The 19,783-nt window shown below is 38.4% G+C and overlaps 1 protein-coding gene across 1 annotated transcript in view; it reads left to right on the top strand.

Moving 5' to 3' along the window:
- Positions 1-1,489: 1,489 nt before the first annotated feature.
- The window catches only part of rspo4 (R-spondin 4), a 32,751-nt gene continuing 14,457 nt past the window's right edge, over positions 1,490-19,783 (top strand). Inside the window, exons 1-4 of the mRNA XM_005942766.3 lie at positions 1,490-2,172; positions 9,779-9,967; positions 10,913-11,050; positions 14,331-14,537. Of these exons, the coding sequence (XP_005942828.1) occupies positions 2,094-2,172; positions 9,779-9,967; positions 10,913-11,050; positions 14,331-14,537 (613 nt within the window). The 5' untranslated portion in view covers positions 1,490-2,093. The remainder of the gene's footprint in view (positions 2,173-9,778; positions 9,968-10,912; positions 11,051-14,330; positions 14,538-19,783) is intronic.

Here is a 19,783-nt window from a genome sequence, read left to right as displayed (position 1 = left end):
TTGCAAACTATTTTACTATCATGGCTACTCGCATTCATTTTAAACATTTTCAATTCACTTTTTCATCAAATCACAATTACAGTTCTCTCAAGGCTATTTATATTATAAGATAAATACCCCACAATAATACAGAGAAAATTCCAACAATTAGCTGACCCCCTTTGAGCGAGCACTTGATGACAAAGGGATGGAAAAACCTTCTTTTAACGGGAAGAAGCCTCTTGTTGAACCAGGCTCAGGGAGAACCGGGTGAAGAGAGAGAGAGAGAGACGGGACAAATACACATCTGTGGTTTTAAGGAGGTTCTGAATTTAGTATCTTACTAGTCTTAAGATTTGGATCTGTTAGCTGCCAGTACATTTAAACATGTAACCTTTCACTGATGGGTTCTTAGATCGTCCAAACTGCTGGAAAAAGCTCCGTTTCAGAGACATAAAGTTGTTTATCAGTGGTAGGCAGTATGAGGATTTAAAAATATTTTTAATATGTAATTCTTTCCCATAAGAAATTTGCCAGTGAGCAATGGGGTTCATCCACTGGTGCCAGCAACAAATCCAAATCACCATAACTGTTTTCTTTTCTAGACTGTAAAAAAACAAAAAGATTTTCTCTGCTACATAAATCTGTATCTTTGATCTAGTAATTAAGGCTGCTGTGAGTCAGTCTTTAAATCAGCTTCAGTTTAAAAGACAATTAGTCTAAATAGAGACATGACATGAAACATTAAGGTTGTTCTTAATAAACAGGATGAAAAAAAAACAGAACAAACAAAAGAGAATAGCATGCAACATGTGAGTCAAAGCCACAACACTGCCGGCCATGCAGTGGGATTTTTTTGTTTCTTTTTTAGAAGGGCTTAATATTGTGAAATATAAATGTGTATTAAATAAAATAAGCCATTCTTTCTAGTCTACATCTAGAAAACAAATGAATAATGTTTATGGTGACAGTGTCTCTTAATGTCACATTATTATAACATTTTACACCAATAATTAGAAAAAGGGAAGCATGTTTTGAAAGACTGGATAATGTTTTTTATTAGTATGATGTGTAAGTTGCAAAACATGTTGATGCCAAACATATTAGCAACTAGTGCAGTAATTTTGACCAGGACTGACTTGCTGTTAAAACATCCTAAAATCCAAATGGTGGATTCTATATTTTATATTAAGTTAAAAATCTACCAAATCAGACAGACTAACAAAAATGGGTGTAGTGATGTATTTCGTCATATATTTGTATAATCAAAACAAATTCCCAGCGACTGAGGTTTGGGGTCCACCAAAGAGATGAATTTGCCCTGCCCTTGCCCACTTACCTGACTACTTACCCAAACAGGCACAACGAATCAATCGCCAAAACGTGGCAGGCTATAATCACATTTTAGAGTCTTAGCTCTGCTGTTTCCAGCTGCTTTTTTTCTTTCAAGGTGGTCAAATTAAGTTTACTGACTTTGCCATAGAAAACAAAGCTGCCCAGTACTTGCACAAAAATAAATAAACAGGGATAATAAAAAGAAGAGACTGAACAACAATAGACTGAGCCAGGAGGAGGAGGCTAAAGATCAAGCTGGAAATATGGAACCACTTAGGGCTGAGAGTGCAGCCTTAAAGGGTTAAAGATGGTTGTGGGATAAGTGGAGCTCGTTTATCGCAAATTTGACAGTGGTAGTTAAATGTAGAGTTTTCCCTCCAATCTGCCAGTCTGAGGAAGCAGACAAGCCTCTCTGCTTTCTTCACCACCTATCCGTCTCTCTCCTGTGCTCTTCTTTGTTGTCTATGGCTGCCTGTCTCCTCATCTCAGCCCTAAATCATCTCTGCGAAACAGGACAAAGAGAAAAAGGATTTTTTTCCTTGTGTTTCCTCTCTTCTCTCACGTCAGCACTCATTCTTATTTCTGCTTTGGTCCCTCACATTTATCTTCTTCCCTTCATCTCCATCCACCCCTACGTCTTTTAAACCCTGAGTCTTTGCCCCTTTCTATTCTCGTTTCTTTCTGTGCCTCACAGTGGAACTATATTTTCAACTGAAACCCTGGAGTCTTTGCAGATGTCCACAACCCGGCGCTGAAACGGGTGCTTACCAGCAGCCCAGATGCATTTGCCACTCCTTGTGATGTCCTTGTTATGTGAAGTGATCAGGATGGGGTCCGGCATCATGCAGAAGCAAAGTGGTGAGTACACCATGAAAAGACCGCAAAGAGGCTGTTAGCATGATACCATTACAACAGCAATTACAGCAGTTTCAATTTTTTTCCCACTTTCTTAACAAATGAACTTATGTTCCACATGTACAACAAAACAGGAACCAACTGGAGATACTTGTGCATTATTTTAAAAACGTAACGATACAGACAAACGATACAAATATATATTTATTCATCATCATCATCATCATCATCATCATTATCATTTAGAACATGCTTACACTAGAGAGCAGGTGTCATTAAAGAAGCTTAGGTTGATGCAGTTCTTGTTTACACAGCTCTCATATAACTTTATCATCATCATAATGATATTTATCTGGTCTAATTAAGTCACCTAACACAGAAAGATCCATTTTTATGTTAATTACTCCAGAAACCCACAAAACAAGTATTTCAGAAACATTCTACAGAACTTATTGTATATAGATTATTTCTAATAAATAAGAATCACTTTTTATTTCCACGAATTACTTTATTTCCTCGGTATTCAGTGTATAAACTAGCCTGTCTTTTCTTGTTAAACTCTGTACCAGCATATAGTCACAGTGTTTGGGAATTATCTCCAGATCCAGATTTGTCTCTAATCACTTTCTTATCCAATCCCTCTGAAAACAGTCCAGACCACAGCCACACAGGTCTGTGGTAACCCTCATGCTCACCGGTGTCTGGTATTTCCTAAGAAATCAGAGACTAATAGAGGGGGATCCGGTCTCAATTAGACCAACATTCTGGCTTGTAACATTTTTCTCTCTGCCCCCATCACCCACCTAGAGGTCAAGTGTTAAGATAATAATTATAGGGGCTTCATAAAGCCATCAGTTGCCACTAACACTCACTCAGGTTTATGCGCTTCCAATTCAGGTAGTGAAAAGGCAAATTGAAAGAACGAGAGATACATTTTCAAAATCTTAATTCTGTCATGTGCGTATGATAAACATGTGATGGCACTGGACGCACACAGATGGTAACATGACACATGAATAATTTATTATTTAGTCATCTTTATCATGTTTCACATTTAAAATTAAATCATTGCCACAAAATGGCTACTACTGTACAGCATATGTAAACAACTTCATGCAATTCCTAAAGTGGAATCTTTAATCCTCAATGTTTCCCAAATTAGGCAAGAACATTAACCAAACACATTAGAAGATAGCCTGTAAAATATGCAAGTTATAATGACTTACAAAAAGTCCTACTTAAAAAGTAATACATTATACGAGCTGAACATTGCATACTGGATGACATTTGATGCTAATACCTTAGAACAGGTTAATGTTGGATTGCATTTATAGGTCTAAAGGGTTAAATGCTAGCTGTTGGAATGACTGCTTGACCTGCTGTCAGCATTCATCTCTTTTTACCACGGAGATTTATGCTGTCATTTGATTTTTCCTTCCCGGGAGGAGGCACAAATTCCTCAGGGGTTGTGTCAGGAAAGGGAGGGCATCCCACGTAAAACTCTGTCAAATCAAACATGAGGAGCTACCAGCTGGGACGACCACTTGTGAATTAGGGAGCAGCGGAAAGTAGCTTAATTTTAATCTGTCTTTTCTCTTCATTCCTTGTTTGCTCTTTTTTCTCCTGCAATTATCCCTCACTCTATCAGTATTCATGTTTATGACCGACTGTAGTAAAAAAAAAAACACTCAATGGGGGAAAAAACCAACAGAAAATTGTAGAAAAATGCTTCCACCTACTCCTCTCACACACTCAAAAGACTTAATATGACAGCATAACAACTTGCAAAATAAGTAAGAACTGCACCATTATTATGAGACACATCATCCAAGTCTGTAATGTGTAATAAGTACCATTTAAGTTTGGATGACTTAAGCCTTTTTTGAGCAGCACACTGAGTTTTAGTCAAATCATTGCCTGTCTGCATCTACCAGGTCTGTCTGTATTACTCAAAATAAAGACTTTGTGGGCACAGGTGTTAGAGAAGTTGTTTACCCAATGTTTTATATTTTATACTGTAGCAATGGCACTGGGAACTTTGAAAGTAGTTAGTACTTTTCTCACTGGCTACACATTTATGATTATACATTAAGGGGTGAGCCACGCATCTTAATTTTTTAATTCTGGTGTTTCTGGTCCGATTGTTACAGGTGTATAAAAATGAGCACCAAGTCTGCCTTTACAAATGGTTGCTAAAAAATGAGTTTGGTATTCTGATAGGATGCCATCATTGCAACAAGTCAGTTTATGAAATTTCTTCTCTCAGACTCTAAGTGGCATTATGGGAAAGTGGAAGCATTTAGGAACCACAGCAACTCAGCCGTAAAGTGGCAGACCACGTAACGTTACAGAGCAGGCTTGCTGAAGGGAATGGCGCAGTAGCTGCAGAGGTCCAAACCTCTTTAAATATGCATTAATAGCAGCACCACAAATATGCAAATACTATATAAAGCACAGACTTCTTTGATAGTTATTGGTTTGCAACCCAAAACTCAAAGTCGCCCCCCCCCCAGTAATGCATATCTTTAATCATTAATACAACAGAAATCAGTGCGTTACAGGAAAAAATCATAGCACATACAGTTGTTACGATTGGTAAAATAGTTACAGAGACCAAAACTATTTGTCATGCTGTAAAGTTAAGCATTTTAACATGGGAGTCTACAGGGAATGGCTCATTTTTTTGGTACCAGCAGTACAGTTGGTGGAGGTTCTGCAAAGGCTCTATGTTTCACTTCCTAAGACTGCCACTTGGATGCTACTAGTGATCCATGTCTGTTCACCAACAATTTTGGCTAAGTGATTTTGCCTTTTGGGAAAACATAAATAGGTAAAGAATAAAGTCAAAGAATTTTAAAGAGTCAAAATCTTTAAAAACGAGCCCCAGGAAATTGGGGGGGGGGGGAGCATTATGTTTTAGAAAACTACTGAATCAGGGCAGCACGGTGGCACGGTGGTTAGCACTGTTGCCGCACAGCAAGAAGGTCCTGAGTTCAATTCCACCATCAGGCCAGGGTCTTTCTGTGCGGAGTTTGCATGTTCTCCCCATGTTTGCGTGGGTTCTCTCCGGGTACTCCGGCTTCCTCCCACCATCCAAAGACATGCAACTTGTTGGCATAGGTTAATTGGATAATCCAAATTGCCACTAGGTGTGAATGTGCGCGTGAATGTGAGTGTGAATGGTTGTCTGGCGACCTGTCCAGGGTGTACCCTGCCTCTTGCTCTATGACAGCTGGGATAGGCTCCGCGACCCTGAAAAGGATAAGCGAATGGATGGGATGGATGGATGGAAACTACTGAATCAATGCCCCTGTTCATCAAAGTGTGTGTAGCAGCATTAAACATGAAATCATCAGTCAATATTAAGCAATTGCTGCTACATCTGCAAGAAAAGTCTGACTAATTATTGAGCAACCTTCTCTGAAACAGCATAGAAGATGAAGAACATTGCATCATTACACTGAAAACAGACAGTAATCAAAACAAGTATAACATATAAAGAGAAAAATCTACAGTCTCCTTATATTTCCCATTTATTATAGTTAACATAAAAACAATTAAAAACAAAGCTGCATCAGAAGACAAAACAGCCTATCAGGACCATCATGCAGAGCTCTAATGTCACATAAGGTAACAGTTTTATGCACTCAAATCAATAATGTTGTGCAAACACCTTATGAAGCGCACAAGACAAAGGTTTTACAGATCTCCAGGGGCTCCATAACAACATTTAAAGCTAGAAGAAAGTAGATGAAAATGTAACACAAGCTGGGAGATCAAGAGGTGAAAAAGATGTTAAATTGCATCACATTTTTGACTCGGCTGCTGTCAATTGTCTGGACATTGGGACATGACGGTAGCACCCCTACAGCTTGTGTTTTTTTAGTGTGCGTCTCCACCTTTTTCTAGTTAATGTACACATTATGGAGCACTGTTGAAACATATCTGTTCCTGTTAAGAATATATTTTAAAATAGATGTGATCATTTTAACTTAAATATATAAACTTATAGCATAACCAGGATTTGTTTGTTTTTTGATTGGGTTTTTTAACTAGATTACATATACCATATAAAGAAACACAACTTTCATTATAGGGTTCATTGCATTTTTTTTAAAGTTCTTAACTTGCACACAAATAAACAGCATCATATGTCAACTCAGCTGCAAGCTGAAATTTCAGACATCAGGAACAAACTGCTCATATGGATATGACAAGTTGGAGAACTTGTTAGCTTCAAAACCATTATACAATATTGTTTCCTTATTTTTCCTATTTAAACTTACTAATCTCAGTGATCGTTATGCCGTCACTTTCCTTAAATACTCCAGTTTTGTGAATTGTGTTTTAGGGTGTAAGCTCTTTCCAAAATGTTAACATCTTTCCCTGAAACCCCAACAGATCTTGTTACACCTGGTGCTTGTTAAAAACCCAGGGCAATCCCATACGAGGTCAAAGTTCAGCGCTTTACGCTACCTTAACCTGCCGCTCCTCTGTAAGTCCCTTAAGCCTGCAGATCGATAGCATATGTGTAGAGAACTGTTTTTCAGACAATGAGCTGAGAGCTCAGCGGGTCTCAAAACCCAAATGGATCACTGAGTTATTCTGGGGAAATCTGCTCTGTTCCACTCTGCACTGGAGTTGAAAACTCTGTCTTTGGAAATCTGTTATCTTTAGTAACTCTGCCAAGATCACTTGAAAACAAATCTTCAACACCAGAAATTTTAATTACCTTTTCAAAGGAGTAGAACCTATTACATTTGATTTAGTGTTTTATAAAAAAAAATAAAATTACCAAAGCACTATTGTCATGTAGGGCTAAAGATGTTTTCATAGGTGAAATATATATATGAAAACAGAATATATATTATATACATTTTGCATTCTGCTCAAATTTTGGTGAATGAAATTCCATTATTTATTTATATGATGGTTAAGACAAGTTAACCTTATTTGCTAAATCCATGTAGCTTGTATATCTTTGCGATGCAATTATATTCAGTTCTCAACCAAAGTCACTTCGAGGCACTTGATACAATAATTAAGAGAAATGCCAAAAATGAGTCCCCTGTGAGCAAACATTAGGTGACTGTGGGAAGGAAAAACTCTTTTAGCAGGAACCTCATGCAGAACGTGTCATCTGCCACGACATGCTGAGGGTGATGGGAGGACCAAAGACACACAATGGAAGAGTGCCAGAGATTAATAATAACTAATGATAATAGTGTGAATGCATTAATTTAGCTCCACTATCTCATTCAGATATGGTGAGCTCTGTTTCTAAAAATTAAAGATGGTGACAGATACAATGATTAAATAGTGCCTTCAAAACAGCAGATTGCAAACAGGTGCTGGATCACTCTTCTTATAAAGTCTATGGTTATAAACGGACTATTGACAGACGTGAGAGGAACAGCTTATTTTTGACTGGACGTATGCCATTAATAGACTGATAGTTTGTCACAAAATGTCTTTTTATGGTATCAGGTGCAGTTAAAGATTTTATATGTATGAGAACATACATACGTACAAAAAAATTAATTTTAAACTTTTCATAATGTAGTCCACTTTTTAAATGCTTCTGAGCTTTTTAACTAATCGTTTTATTTCTATTTCACTTAAAAAAAATCATAGTCCTAATAATTAACAGAAGCTCTAAAATGAAATCTTTGCCCTTTCTTGAAAGATGAAAGCGTTCACAGGACACGTTTTTCTAACTAGTTTCACTGCTTCTCATCTAAACTAACAGGACACCTATTAAAGAAATCTGTTAATCCAGAAAAGAAAAAAAACCCGCAGGAAAGGAAAAGCAAAGGGGAACCCACACTAATGTGGATGACACTAAAAGACTGATATATACAGAAGAGGAATTAAGGAAAGAGGAAACAGCTGGGGACCAAAACACAACTAAAAACAATCAAAGCAGGGACAGGAAGAAAAGCTGCACATCCCATGATTTAGGAAAACTAAACCTCAAAGTAAACACAGGAAGTAACTAAAGAAAACAGACAGAAATATTGAGAGTGAGGCATGGGACAGTGATGAGGAAACAAATACAGATGAGACAGAAGGAGGAACAGAATGGAAACCAACAGGGGAACTAACTAAATACAACCCTCAAATCAGTAACTAAAGCTCAGAACTGAAAAGAAAGCTAGATTTCACCAATTTACAATCCAAAGAAAACCAAAAATTAAAAACTAAAGATAATTATGCACAAAACTTAAAATGCCAGCTCCAACCCTTGAGTGATTATAAGAAAAAACTGTTAAAAAGCTGTTCGTAACTCTTGATTTGACAGTCAAAAAAAGGTCAACATTTAATGAGAAACTAAACAAGACTATACACGATTAAATGTTTTCATAGTTGCCTTGACGTTACATGATCTTCTGTGTCTTTATCTATGAACGAACAACATGATTTGGGTTTTTGAAAACTTTTTAAGACAGGTTTCACTTTTGCTTTTGCACACAAACACATCCTAAACCACAGCCACACATAACAAAAGGTGAATGTAGTGACCCACAAGGATGAGAGTGTGATTGCTCAGACTCACGCACACTCGCTGTCTGCTGCTCAATCCAAATTTCCATCCTACCTTTGCTTGTCTTTCCATATCCCTCCTTATCCCCGATGGATTGAAAGCATTCTTTCTTTCTTTGTCGAGTCTTCTCTGTACCTGGAAGCAGACACAGCCACTTGCTTTTGTTATAATATAAGACTTACCTTGGCTTAGATCTATGCTTGACTGTCATACTGTACCTCACTGTTACAGTACATATCACATTTTTGGGATAGAAATAGATTAAAATATCTATTTGTTGACATATATCACTTAATAATATGTGATAATAATATATTTATCAAAACGTTGTAGAGCTAAATTTTATTTTTATGAAAGAAAAATCCCACTATTAGTCATTATAAGTTATAAGTTGAGTTACTGATCAGTGCTTCAGTCTGTAACCTCTGCAGTAGCAGGGAGTCCTCGATGAACAAAAAGAGCGTTGGTGCTGTTTTCATGTCAAATAAAGAATATTTCATACTAAACGTAAGCCTACTCATTATCAGCGACCTACAGTTTCTAAAGAGCTACTCATACCAAGAAACTGTTAGACTATCAAGTCATCAGGAGTGCATCGTCAGAGTGACATGTAAGCTTTGTCAGGACACAACTTCCTTTGTGCACCTGGTAATGTACATGTAAGGAGTTAGCTAAAAGGACATATAGACACAGTATCACACTCTGTGCTCTTCTCTATTCGAGCTAACAAGGCAGCAAACTAAGAAATATCAAAGATGCTGAACCTCAAAAAGAAGTGTGTGCCATTACGAAAGCAATTACTACAACTATTTGATGGAGTGAAATACTGTAACGCTTCGATGCATGATTTTTATAGAGTTCCTGGTAATGTGTTGATTTTCAGCAGTGGATCTTTCCCGAAATTCTCTTGGTATCTTGAGGATTTTTGGTCTCTCCTTTCCTTCCTCATCCTCTCGCTTCCTGGCTTTTATTTATTCCTTACTCGCTCCCTCCTCTACTTTTACTTTAATAACTCCTCTCCTGAATGCAGCTCTGGCTTAATCGTCTTCCTATTGTCTCCTGCAGCTCAGAGAGAAACATCAGAGGACTGTCGGAGCTGTTTGGAGTGTTCCCGGGACAACGGCTGCGTGCGTTGCCCAGAGCGACTCTTCCTGTTCCTGCAGAGGGAGGGGATATCTCACCATGGAACTTGTCTCCACGCCTGCCCTGCAGGACACTACGGACAGAGAGGAAAGGATGTCAACCGCTGCATGAGTGCGTTTTGTTTTTTTACTTTCCCCTGTAGAGATCTCTGACTGTGATCTCTGACTAAATATTTGCTGATAGTCTTACTCACATTAGCATGTATGACTTAACTGTCTTGAGGTCTGAAATAATGAAAAACAACCGACAGTACTCATACACAGAGTCTGCAGTCCCAGACCACTTCTTCTTTCTCTTTCTTTTCAAGATGCACCTTGCTTAATTCTTTCCAGAAACATGCTGTCCTAATAAATGAAAAGAAAACTATACCCAACAGCACATAGTTTCTGTCTCATTTACTGGGAAAATCAAAGATTCCACAATAGTTCACTTTATTTCTTTTCCAAACATATTTACTATCACTGACTCCCCTTAACCTTAGCACAAAATGCAATATTAAAATCCTTTCTGATTTGCCCTTACCTCGGAGAAACAGTGAAAGAGCACACAATCTTCCCTGACTGCTCTGTGAACCGTGACTTCTAATATTAATATTAGATTAGATATTAGATTCTAGATACAACAAATCAGTTTCTTGGCATCTCAAAACGTCATCAGCACAAAGTTTGTTTTTGTTGGATGCACGTATTGCACAATCTGTATCTGTCAAGCACACAAAAGAACACGTTCTGTCTGCTTAAGGCAAACAATACTAAAGCAAAATACAAATCACCTCTCTGAAAGTGAATTGGTTTTAACTGTTCCTGCGTTTCCTGACAGAACAGCAGGTTTCAGTAGGAAACATATGATATTCAGGAAGCAAAGATGCTACTCTCTTTTTTCACCTTTAGTTTTCAGCAGCTTTTCTCTCACTGGACAAATTCAGCTTTTTAATTATTGTGTTCACCCTCTCAGCTAAAATGAAAATATGTGTGACCAGGTGAAAAATTGACTTTTTCATGTAACAATGAATACCCAAGTACTCTACGTTGTGTGTGATAATCTGTTTCCTCTCAGAGTGCCGTTCTTCAGACTGTGAGCAATGTTTCAGCCGAGACTTCTGCACCAAGTGTAAGCCTGGCTTCCAGCTTTACAAAGGCAAGTGTCTGACCCACTGCCCAGAGGGAACTCGTGCCCACCAGACAGACTGCCTTGGTAAGTTACACTTTTGATATCATTTGTAACTTAATAAGTCAAATCCCTTGTCCCTCTGTTTGTGATCCTGAGAAAAATGTATTTTGACATGATTATTATTATAGATAATGGCCTCTAGAAAATTGAATAAGCATTAATATAGTATAATAATATATAGTAATACAGCATTAACTAATAAATGAATGAATGTTGAGAGTGAATGGTTGTCTTTCTCTACATCAACTCTGAAATAGATTGGTGACCCATTCACCCTTCGGTCAGTCTCTCTCCTCACTGCACCCTGACTAAAATCCTATTAGCACTGTTATTGACATTAGGTAGGTAAAAAGCTATTGCTTCATGTAAAAAAATAAATTGTAGTAACAGCTTTGATCTCACCAATTTAGAGTGAGTTCCTTCACTCTCCAAGAGCTGTCTCCAGTGTACAAAGCTAGTTTAAAGGGTTGATTTGAAGGATTGCTTCCCTAGGACACAAGCCATTGTTTGCAGTCCCATTCACTATAATATCTGTCTTTCCACATTTGTATTAGGACTTCTTCTGCTTCTAGGCAGGCATTTCATCTTCCTCTCACACCGGATTCAGGGCAGAATGCATCCATACATTGACTAGCTACTACTAGCTCCACTGCTTCTTGGACTGTGTGGTACAGACTATCCAAATGACTGTGTTTCATCTGTTGTTAGTAAAATTCTTGTATTTTATTACGTTTACTAAGTGCTAGTTAGCAGGTATGTGTTTCTATTTCTATTTCTAACAAACATGAACACTGATTTACTATTGTCTACAAGCCTGCTTTTGAAATTGAAAAAGAAATTGCAAATGAATTTCACTTTTGCTACAACACTTTTTGACGGAAAACCTCTTAAGCAGTACAAATAAAATAAACATATTGTTTCCTATCTTATTTCTTGTTCTAACTTACTGTATGAAGTGTATTAACTAAAGCTTTCCTGACTCCAGCTATAACAAATGAGGGTCTGCTGTGCAATGGACACATTAGTGAAACTAATCTGAAAGGTTTAATCAACAGCAGGCCTGTTCTTCCAAGCTCATCTCCTTTTATCTACCTCTCTGGCTCTGTGGCCACATCTCTACTGTGTTTCATGTGTGATTGAGTGAGTATTTGATTATCTGTGGTTTGCAGGAGTTTTATCTCACTGAAATTTGCCTAATAATTTTGCTAAACTGAATTTGACCTGTACCTTTTGTTTCACGTGCAAAGGATGTGGCATTAACAGAATTTCAAACTGTTTATCACATTAAATGAAGATGACAGCATGACTGCTACATTTAGTTTAAAGGGGGGAAAATCTACCTTCCTCTGGAACATGTCTTACACTCCTCTACTCCCTTTCTTTCTCATCCCAGTGAAATTCTTTTTGATGGAGTCAAACCAGAATGCAACACACGATTCATATTAAAGGTCTTCAAAGAGGTTTTAGAATTTATCTTCATATCTCATTGTGTATCATCTCTGCCTTCTGACTAAGTGAGATGTATTGTAGAGCTCACTCATCATTTGACACTGGTCGATATTCCTCTGCCTTCTACAGACACCATCTGCAGCTACTGTTGCTTCTTGGCATCGAGTCCACATCTGTTTTTCATATCAGTGTTAGGGTTTCATGTCTGACTGTTAGTACACACCTCAAGCAACTGCAGAAAACAGTCTCTGGAAATCTCTTTATTTCAAATCTGACAGTGATAATGATAATGATTTCCAATTGTTGCTCCGTTTTGGCAAAGGTTACCGATTTTCCTTTGTGGTCTGTCTGGAAATTTTTGCAGCAGCTGATTTTGAGGGTGACATCACTCACCATTCAGCCAGTTACTGCAAGTGTAATGACCACTGTAGTAACTCTTCATCTAGCATTCATCTACCTTTGATTATAGCAACGTGTTTGTAAGGGTATGAAATAAAACGTTAGTCTTAATATAAACTGCTCAAAAAAATTAAAGGAACACATTTTGATCAGAGTATAGCATCAAGTCAGTTAAACTTCTGCAATATTGATCAGGTCAGTTTAGTAGCACTTCATCTGTTTTTTCACTAGTTTTGCATTTGGCTAGGTCAGTATCACTATTGGTAGTGTGATACCTGGGCCCCATCCATCCATCCATCTTCTTCCACGTTATCCGGGGCCGGGTCGCAGGGGCAGCAGCCTAAGCAGAGAAGCCCAGACCTCCCTCTCCCCAGCCACCACCTCTAGCTTATCCGGGGGAACACCAAGGCATTCCCAGGCCAGCCGAGAGATATAATCTCTCCAGTGTGTCCTGGGTCTGCCCCGGGGCCTCCTCCCGGTGGGACATGCCCAGAACACCTCACCCAGGAGGCATCCTTGTCAGATGCCCAAACTACCTCAACTGGCTCCTTTCGATGTGGAGGAGCAGCGGCTCTACTCTGAGCCCCTCCCGGATGGCTGAACTTCTCACCCTATCTCTACGGGAGAGACCAGTCACCCTTCAGAGGAAGCTCATTTCCGCTGCTTGTATCCGCGATCTCATTCTTTCGGTCACTACCCACAGCTCATGGCCATAGGTGAGGGTAGGGACGTAGATCGACCTGTAAATTGAGAGCCTGGAAGCCAACGTACAGCTAATCATTGGTAATTTAGCTCCTCCAGGAAGGTACTTCAGTAAGTACCATTGCAAGAAGGTTTGCTTTATCATCCAGCAAAGCCTGAAGAGCAAAGAGGAGATTCCAGGAGACAGGCAGTTACTCTAGGAGAGCTGGACAGGGCCGTAGAAGATGCTTAACCCATCAGAAGGACCGGTATTTGCTCCTTTGTTCAAGTAAGAACAGGATAATTAGTGTCAAAGCTACAAAATGTCCTCGACAGGCCACTAGTGTGAATGTCTATGACCAAAAAATTAGAAACAGACAGTTGCCAGACAGTTACTGTGGAACCCAAATGGCAATTGCTATAGAATACAAGAATAGGCAGGTCCACCACTGGTGCACTGTGCTTTTCACATATGAGAGCAAGTTCACTCTCAACACATGTGACAAACACAAAAGCGCTATAGAAGCCATAACATTGTTACACTTTTGTAACAACATTCAGCATGACTGGTTTGATGGTGGGTCAGAGATTGGCTGAGGAAGAATATCTACGAAGAGACACACAGACCTCTACAGTTTAGGCTGCTGTTAGATATTGGGATGAAATCATTGTCAGACCCTTTACTGGTGCCATTATTTTTATTGGTACTGACAATTACAGTCTGTTTTGTGTTAAAACACTCTTTTTGATGAGGTTTTTCTATTTCTTCCATTAGAAAACTGTGTCCTAGCTCCACTGGGAGAGTGGAGCGAGTGGAGCGTCTGTCTCCGGGATGGCGTCACCTGTGGTTTCAGGTGGGGTAAGCAGACGAGGACTCGGGTGGGTGGCCAGACCGGGAAAACGCCTGACGATAAAGCAGCACCAATCTGCCCACCTCACAGCGAGACACAGAGGTGCAGGATGAAAAAAAAGTGTACCACAGGTGAGAAAGGATACGAACCAGTAAGAAGGATGGCAATTACAGGTGCGAACAGTAGGTGCACTCTGGGCTGAAAGATTTAGCGGTTAATGGGTTTAAGAAACAACAACAGATTCTATCATCTGCTTCTAATAAGTCAGATGCCACTGATCATTTAGCTGCTTTATTTATTATGTTGGGCTGCCAACATGTGGAATTCCCTGTGGTGTTTGGTATTGTGTTCTGTTCTGTGTTGTTGACACACTTGTGCACTTTATAATGCCAAGTGGGGGAGAATGAACCCTATAAAATATTCCAACATGTGCTACTTCTAATTAACACTTGTAGGCAGACGTTACTAGTTTTCTAGTCCCTGCAGCATAATCTAGGAGTGTAGAATGAAAGGGACAGCTATGGGGCATATGTTGTGGGCTGAATGGAAGCAAAAGTTAATTTAAAGATTCAGAGTTTTTTATTTGCATTGCTTAGAAGAGTCTAAGTGGATACAATAAAGCATTAATTTGTACAGGGCAGTCTTTGATTAATGCTGAAGTCAGTGTCGTGGTCAGGGTTTTGCAGGTTATTGCAGTGGTTCTTTAACCGCGAGTTGGGCCCAAATAGCAAGTTTTCAGAGGCTCTCCAGAAAAGTTTTACACCACTAGGGAATTAATAGTGAACCTTGGCTAAATATATGTGATTTACATTAATGGTAAAATCAAATTTAATCAGAGTATGTCTATCGGACATTTTAGATTGTGACATAAAAAAAAACAAAAAAAAACCTAAGTCATTGTCTGAAAAATTTACACACCACGATTCACTCCGGTTGTTCAGTCTGACGTCACTAGCAGTGTCTGGACCTAAACTCCGCTGCAGGTCCATATATCAAACGATCACTATGGCATTACTGAGAGTTGAAAAACTGTCTAAAGTCTTTTATCTTTAATAAAATGATCAGCGTTCTGCTCTACCAGGTGTAACAATTGAGTTTAACATCCAGGCATCCATGAAAACAGAATTTATGACATTTAACGGAGTTAGAAGTTAGCAGGGAGTTAGCTCGCTAGCTTCTATCTAAATACAATATAGCATGTCCTGACTGCGGGGTTTTGGAAACAAATTAAAACGTACAGCTCTGTTATCACTTCCAGCATAAATGAAGACAGAAAACTAAACAGCAGTGACGTTTGTAGGGTTACTGAAGTTGGGCTAGCTGCTATATAATGATGTGCTACGTGACCGCTAGCGACACAGCTATGTTAGCATAATATAAACAAGCTAACTTTTTTCCCACTCCATAAAAGTTAACGTGAGGGTTCTCGGTGGTCAGGAACAAATGTAATCGCATGGCAGGATGCTGTAAAAGGACCAAACTTCAGCCAGGAGAACAACTGAGATAATCCATCCACAATACGAGGTTAGTCATTCATATACTGCTGCAAGGGCTGGGCTGTAGTTACATCCTAAGGTTTTAAAAACTGAGCTTAAATAAATGATTAGCGGTAATAAAAGCCGAGGGAGGTCAACAGTGATCACTGACTGTTTTAGGAGCTTTTTGAGATCAAATAGAAGAAAATACATAACATTAAACATGTTAACAACACAAAAGCCATATTAAACGCAGACTTTAGGCCCGGAAGTAGGATTCGTCGCGTCATCACTGAACAACCGGATAGCTTGTAGGACCTGTGGCAGCAATAACTTGAAGAAAATTCAAGTACTGTATTTGCTTACTGTATGACTTACTCACATCATTCTGGTCTACCCTTGTTTACAAAGCTGCAGGCACTGGTTCATGCACAAAAAAGACTTTAACTGAACAAACACACACATCCACACATGTGCAATAACACTAAGTGCAATAATCTTTTCTGGCATCATTGTATTTTTACTCAGTTGTATATAGCATTCGTATTCTATTTTTATCTTATTGTATATTTTTATTCTATTTTATTCTACTGTATATAGTATATTATTTTATTCTATTCTGTACAGCTGTGTACTGTATTTATTCTTATTGTATTCTAATTTTTGCGTCATAACTTTCGCACTGTCCACTTCCTGCTGTGACAAAACAAATTTCCCACGTGTGGGACTAATAAAGGTTATCTTATCTTATCTTATCTTATCTTAAGGTCCCAGTGCAGCATTTCGATTGAGTTGAGGTCTTGGCTGGGTCATCACGACATGCAAATTCTTTCTTTTGAGGTGTAGCTCTTGGGATTTTTGCTGTTTCTCTGAGCACTACAGTGTCATTGGAGTAAATTTTCTGGAACATCCACTCCTGGGAAGATTGGCGCCTGTCCTGAATGTTTTCCACTTTATCAGTGCAGAATAATATCCTTCAGATTGTTTTGAAATGGACTTATAACCCTTCCTGCATTCATAAGCTAGCAACAGTTGCTTCTCTAAGATAACTTTTGGTGTCAAATGGCAAAAAATAATTTTTTTTAAAGAGGTGGCCACGGTTCAGTTAATCAAGGATCAGTTAATCAACTGCATTTGACTAGCAAAACCTGGCCCCTCCTTAACCTCTTAATTTCTATGGAAGCTGTAAAAAAGTTTTTTTGCACACACTGCTTCTCCAATTAATTGGCTTAGTTTCTGTTAAATAAATATGTAATTTTTTTAATTTATCTTAGGCTGTATTTACATTTGCAAACCTACTGAGGACCAGATTATTTTGTTATGTTCTGATACGTAAAACCTTAATTTTTAAATCGGGTGTACTTTTTTTTTTATAAATATTTATTTATATTATAATTACCTGTAGCTAGTTTTGAGGTTTCATGGCATTTCTGTTTAATGACGCCTGTCCTTTATTGCTTCTGTGCTGTGGACTTCATAGTCAAATTACAGGATAAGCTAAAACTCAACAACAAGCAGCCCACTGCCCCCCGTTAACCATAAAACACAAAAGCATTCCTTCACAATGATCTTTCCTTAGAAGATCACCGATAATCCTTTTTTAATCTAATGTGTTTATCAGCATGACACCATAATTTGTCTCTAATGTGCACCCAATCTTACGAATGACAAAATATTGGTTTTCTGATTAAACATCGTCGTGGTTAGCTTTTTAAGAATATGATTAATGTTTAAGTGTCTGTAGGAAATGGAAAACAAATAGCGAACATCTTGAAAAATCGGATCATTTTGTGCCTAAGTTTCTGGACTTGCTCTGTTGCTTCTGATAGCTTCTAGTCAGTGACTAGAAGGGTTTGTTGCATTAATAGAAACCTACGTCAGTTTGGAGAATTGTTTTTCTTTTTTTGGGCTGGACAATCTTGAAGACAGATGAGATGAGTTTCATTCTATACGAAATACCCTGAAACATGCATCTACGGCCTGTTATTGAGGATTTCCCTTTAACATAACATAGATAAAAGTGAGAACCTCTAGTATGTCCTGCTTGCTTTGCTCCCTGTGGCTAAAAATGTGCTTGTGTTTCTTTATCTTGGCCCCACCGCAGCAAGATTACATCTTAAAACATCACACATCCTCAGCTACATCAGAGGTTTGTGCATTCAGGCTGCTTTCACCCAGTGAAATTGAACCTCTTGAATTTGGTGTGGAGATAGACCGATGATCACGCCCAGGGCTTAAAGCTCATCATGTGTTTTTGTTTATGAGAGTCCAAGGGAACCTGAAAATAGACTCCACTGCAAAGCATAAAAAAATAAATAAAGATTTTGGAGCTCCCGCGTTGTGGAAATGCTGTCACTACTCGTTAAAACTGCATTTAGTCCCTTGTTCTTGGGCCTTGATCAGAACTATTGTACTGGAGTCGGTCCCTGGCTCTTCTATTAATGGTTCATATCCAAAACATTATGAACCAAACTTGGCAACAGTTTCTGCCATCACGTAAAAAACAAGTTGTTGTGACTTTTTTTCTTGTCGCATAATTTCTCCTTCGTGTACAATCAACACTTGAAGCTGTGAAAAAGTTCAATAAAGACAGCAAATCAAAAACAATGCACATGCATAGGGCTTAACTTTTCTAAGCCAACACTAATTTCTGTTTAGAGCTGCAAATCTTAGTGTGTCTGTGCACAATGCTGTGTATTTTCCATTTCTTCCACAATGGAAGGCATGTCATTTGAAGTAATTATCATTATCATTGTCAGATCGTATGTCTGGTGGCATTAGCAGAGGAAGAAATCTGATCCAGAAGAGTCTGGAGCAGGGATCAAGCTCCTGGACCTAATAGCACACATCTGGGATAAAAGAGTGCTGTGGCATCTCCCTAGCATTCCTCCGGTGTCCCAGATTAGACAGCTCTAGTCTTTTAATGCCCAGTTTCATGTTGTCTTATTGTTTTCAGATGATGGGGAAGGACGTGGGTCTCGTCTCCCAACCCTGCTCTCCCCTCTGTTTTCACCAAAGGCAGCAAACTGTCATGGGCGAACGAAGATATGGTTCTCCTTTTCCTGGCAATTTAGAAACATCTGACATAGGCAGTTAGGATGTTACGTTGTCAGAAAATGTGTTGGCTAGACTATTCTGTCGCTTTTCATTCTTTTTCTTATTAACTTATCAGCATTAACTGTGGTGCCCAAGGTCTGAGACAGAACATGTTCAAACACAGAGTGACTGACACTGCCATGGCAAAGAAAAAAGCTCAAACAAAATAAAAGAACTATAGATATAACTTTGGCAGATCTCCCCCATCAGGGTGCATCCTTGTGAAGCACGGCTTCCAGTGCTGCTGTTATTTGACTTTTGCCTGAAAGCCCCTTAAGATCAGATATATTTGTGCTTTTGTGATTCCATGTTTAATGTATGCAAAGAGCAAACGTAAACTTGTATGACGAATGCATCTTTAATGTTGAGGTTTTTTTTTTACTTACTTAATGTAATAAGCTCACCATTAAAAATAGAAAGCAATCATCCTTTCTTGCTTGGAATTTCTGTGGTTAATGTGAGGCTGTCAACTAAACTAATGCTCTAATATTCTCAGTCTTGTATTTATTGTGAGTGCTTTCAGTTGTGAGAACATTAACTAAATATGTAGTTATATTATTTTTTACAATCATTACATATTTGGACAATGACCCTTTTCTTGTAATTTTCTCTCTTTATACCATTACAGTGTTTTTGAAACAGTCCAGATGTGACTGAAGGCACTTTCAGTTTCAAATCAGACTTAACAAAGTATTGCAGTAACTGTGTTAATTACAGTTACTGTAATTACAGCTATTTTTATTTTTTTATTATTATTATTATTTATATAAGAATTGCACCGATTTGTAAAGACAGTTCCTCATTTC

The sequence above is a fragment of the Haplochromis burtoni genome, unplaced genomic scaffold (genome assembly GCF_018398535.1).
Source record: "Haplochromis burtoni strain Fernald_Lab_line unplaced genomic scaffold, NCSU_Asbu1 Contig_347, whole genome shotgun sequence".
NCBI classification, from domain to species: domain Eukaryota; kingdom Metazoa; phylum Chordata; class Actinopteri; order Cichliformes; family Cichlidae; genus Haplochromis; species Haplochromis burtoni.
The sequence above is the reverse complement of the archived record's forward strand: the minus strand, read 5'-3'. Positions and strand labels throughout refer to the sequence as shown.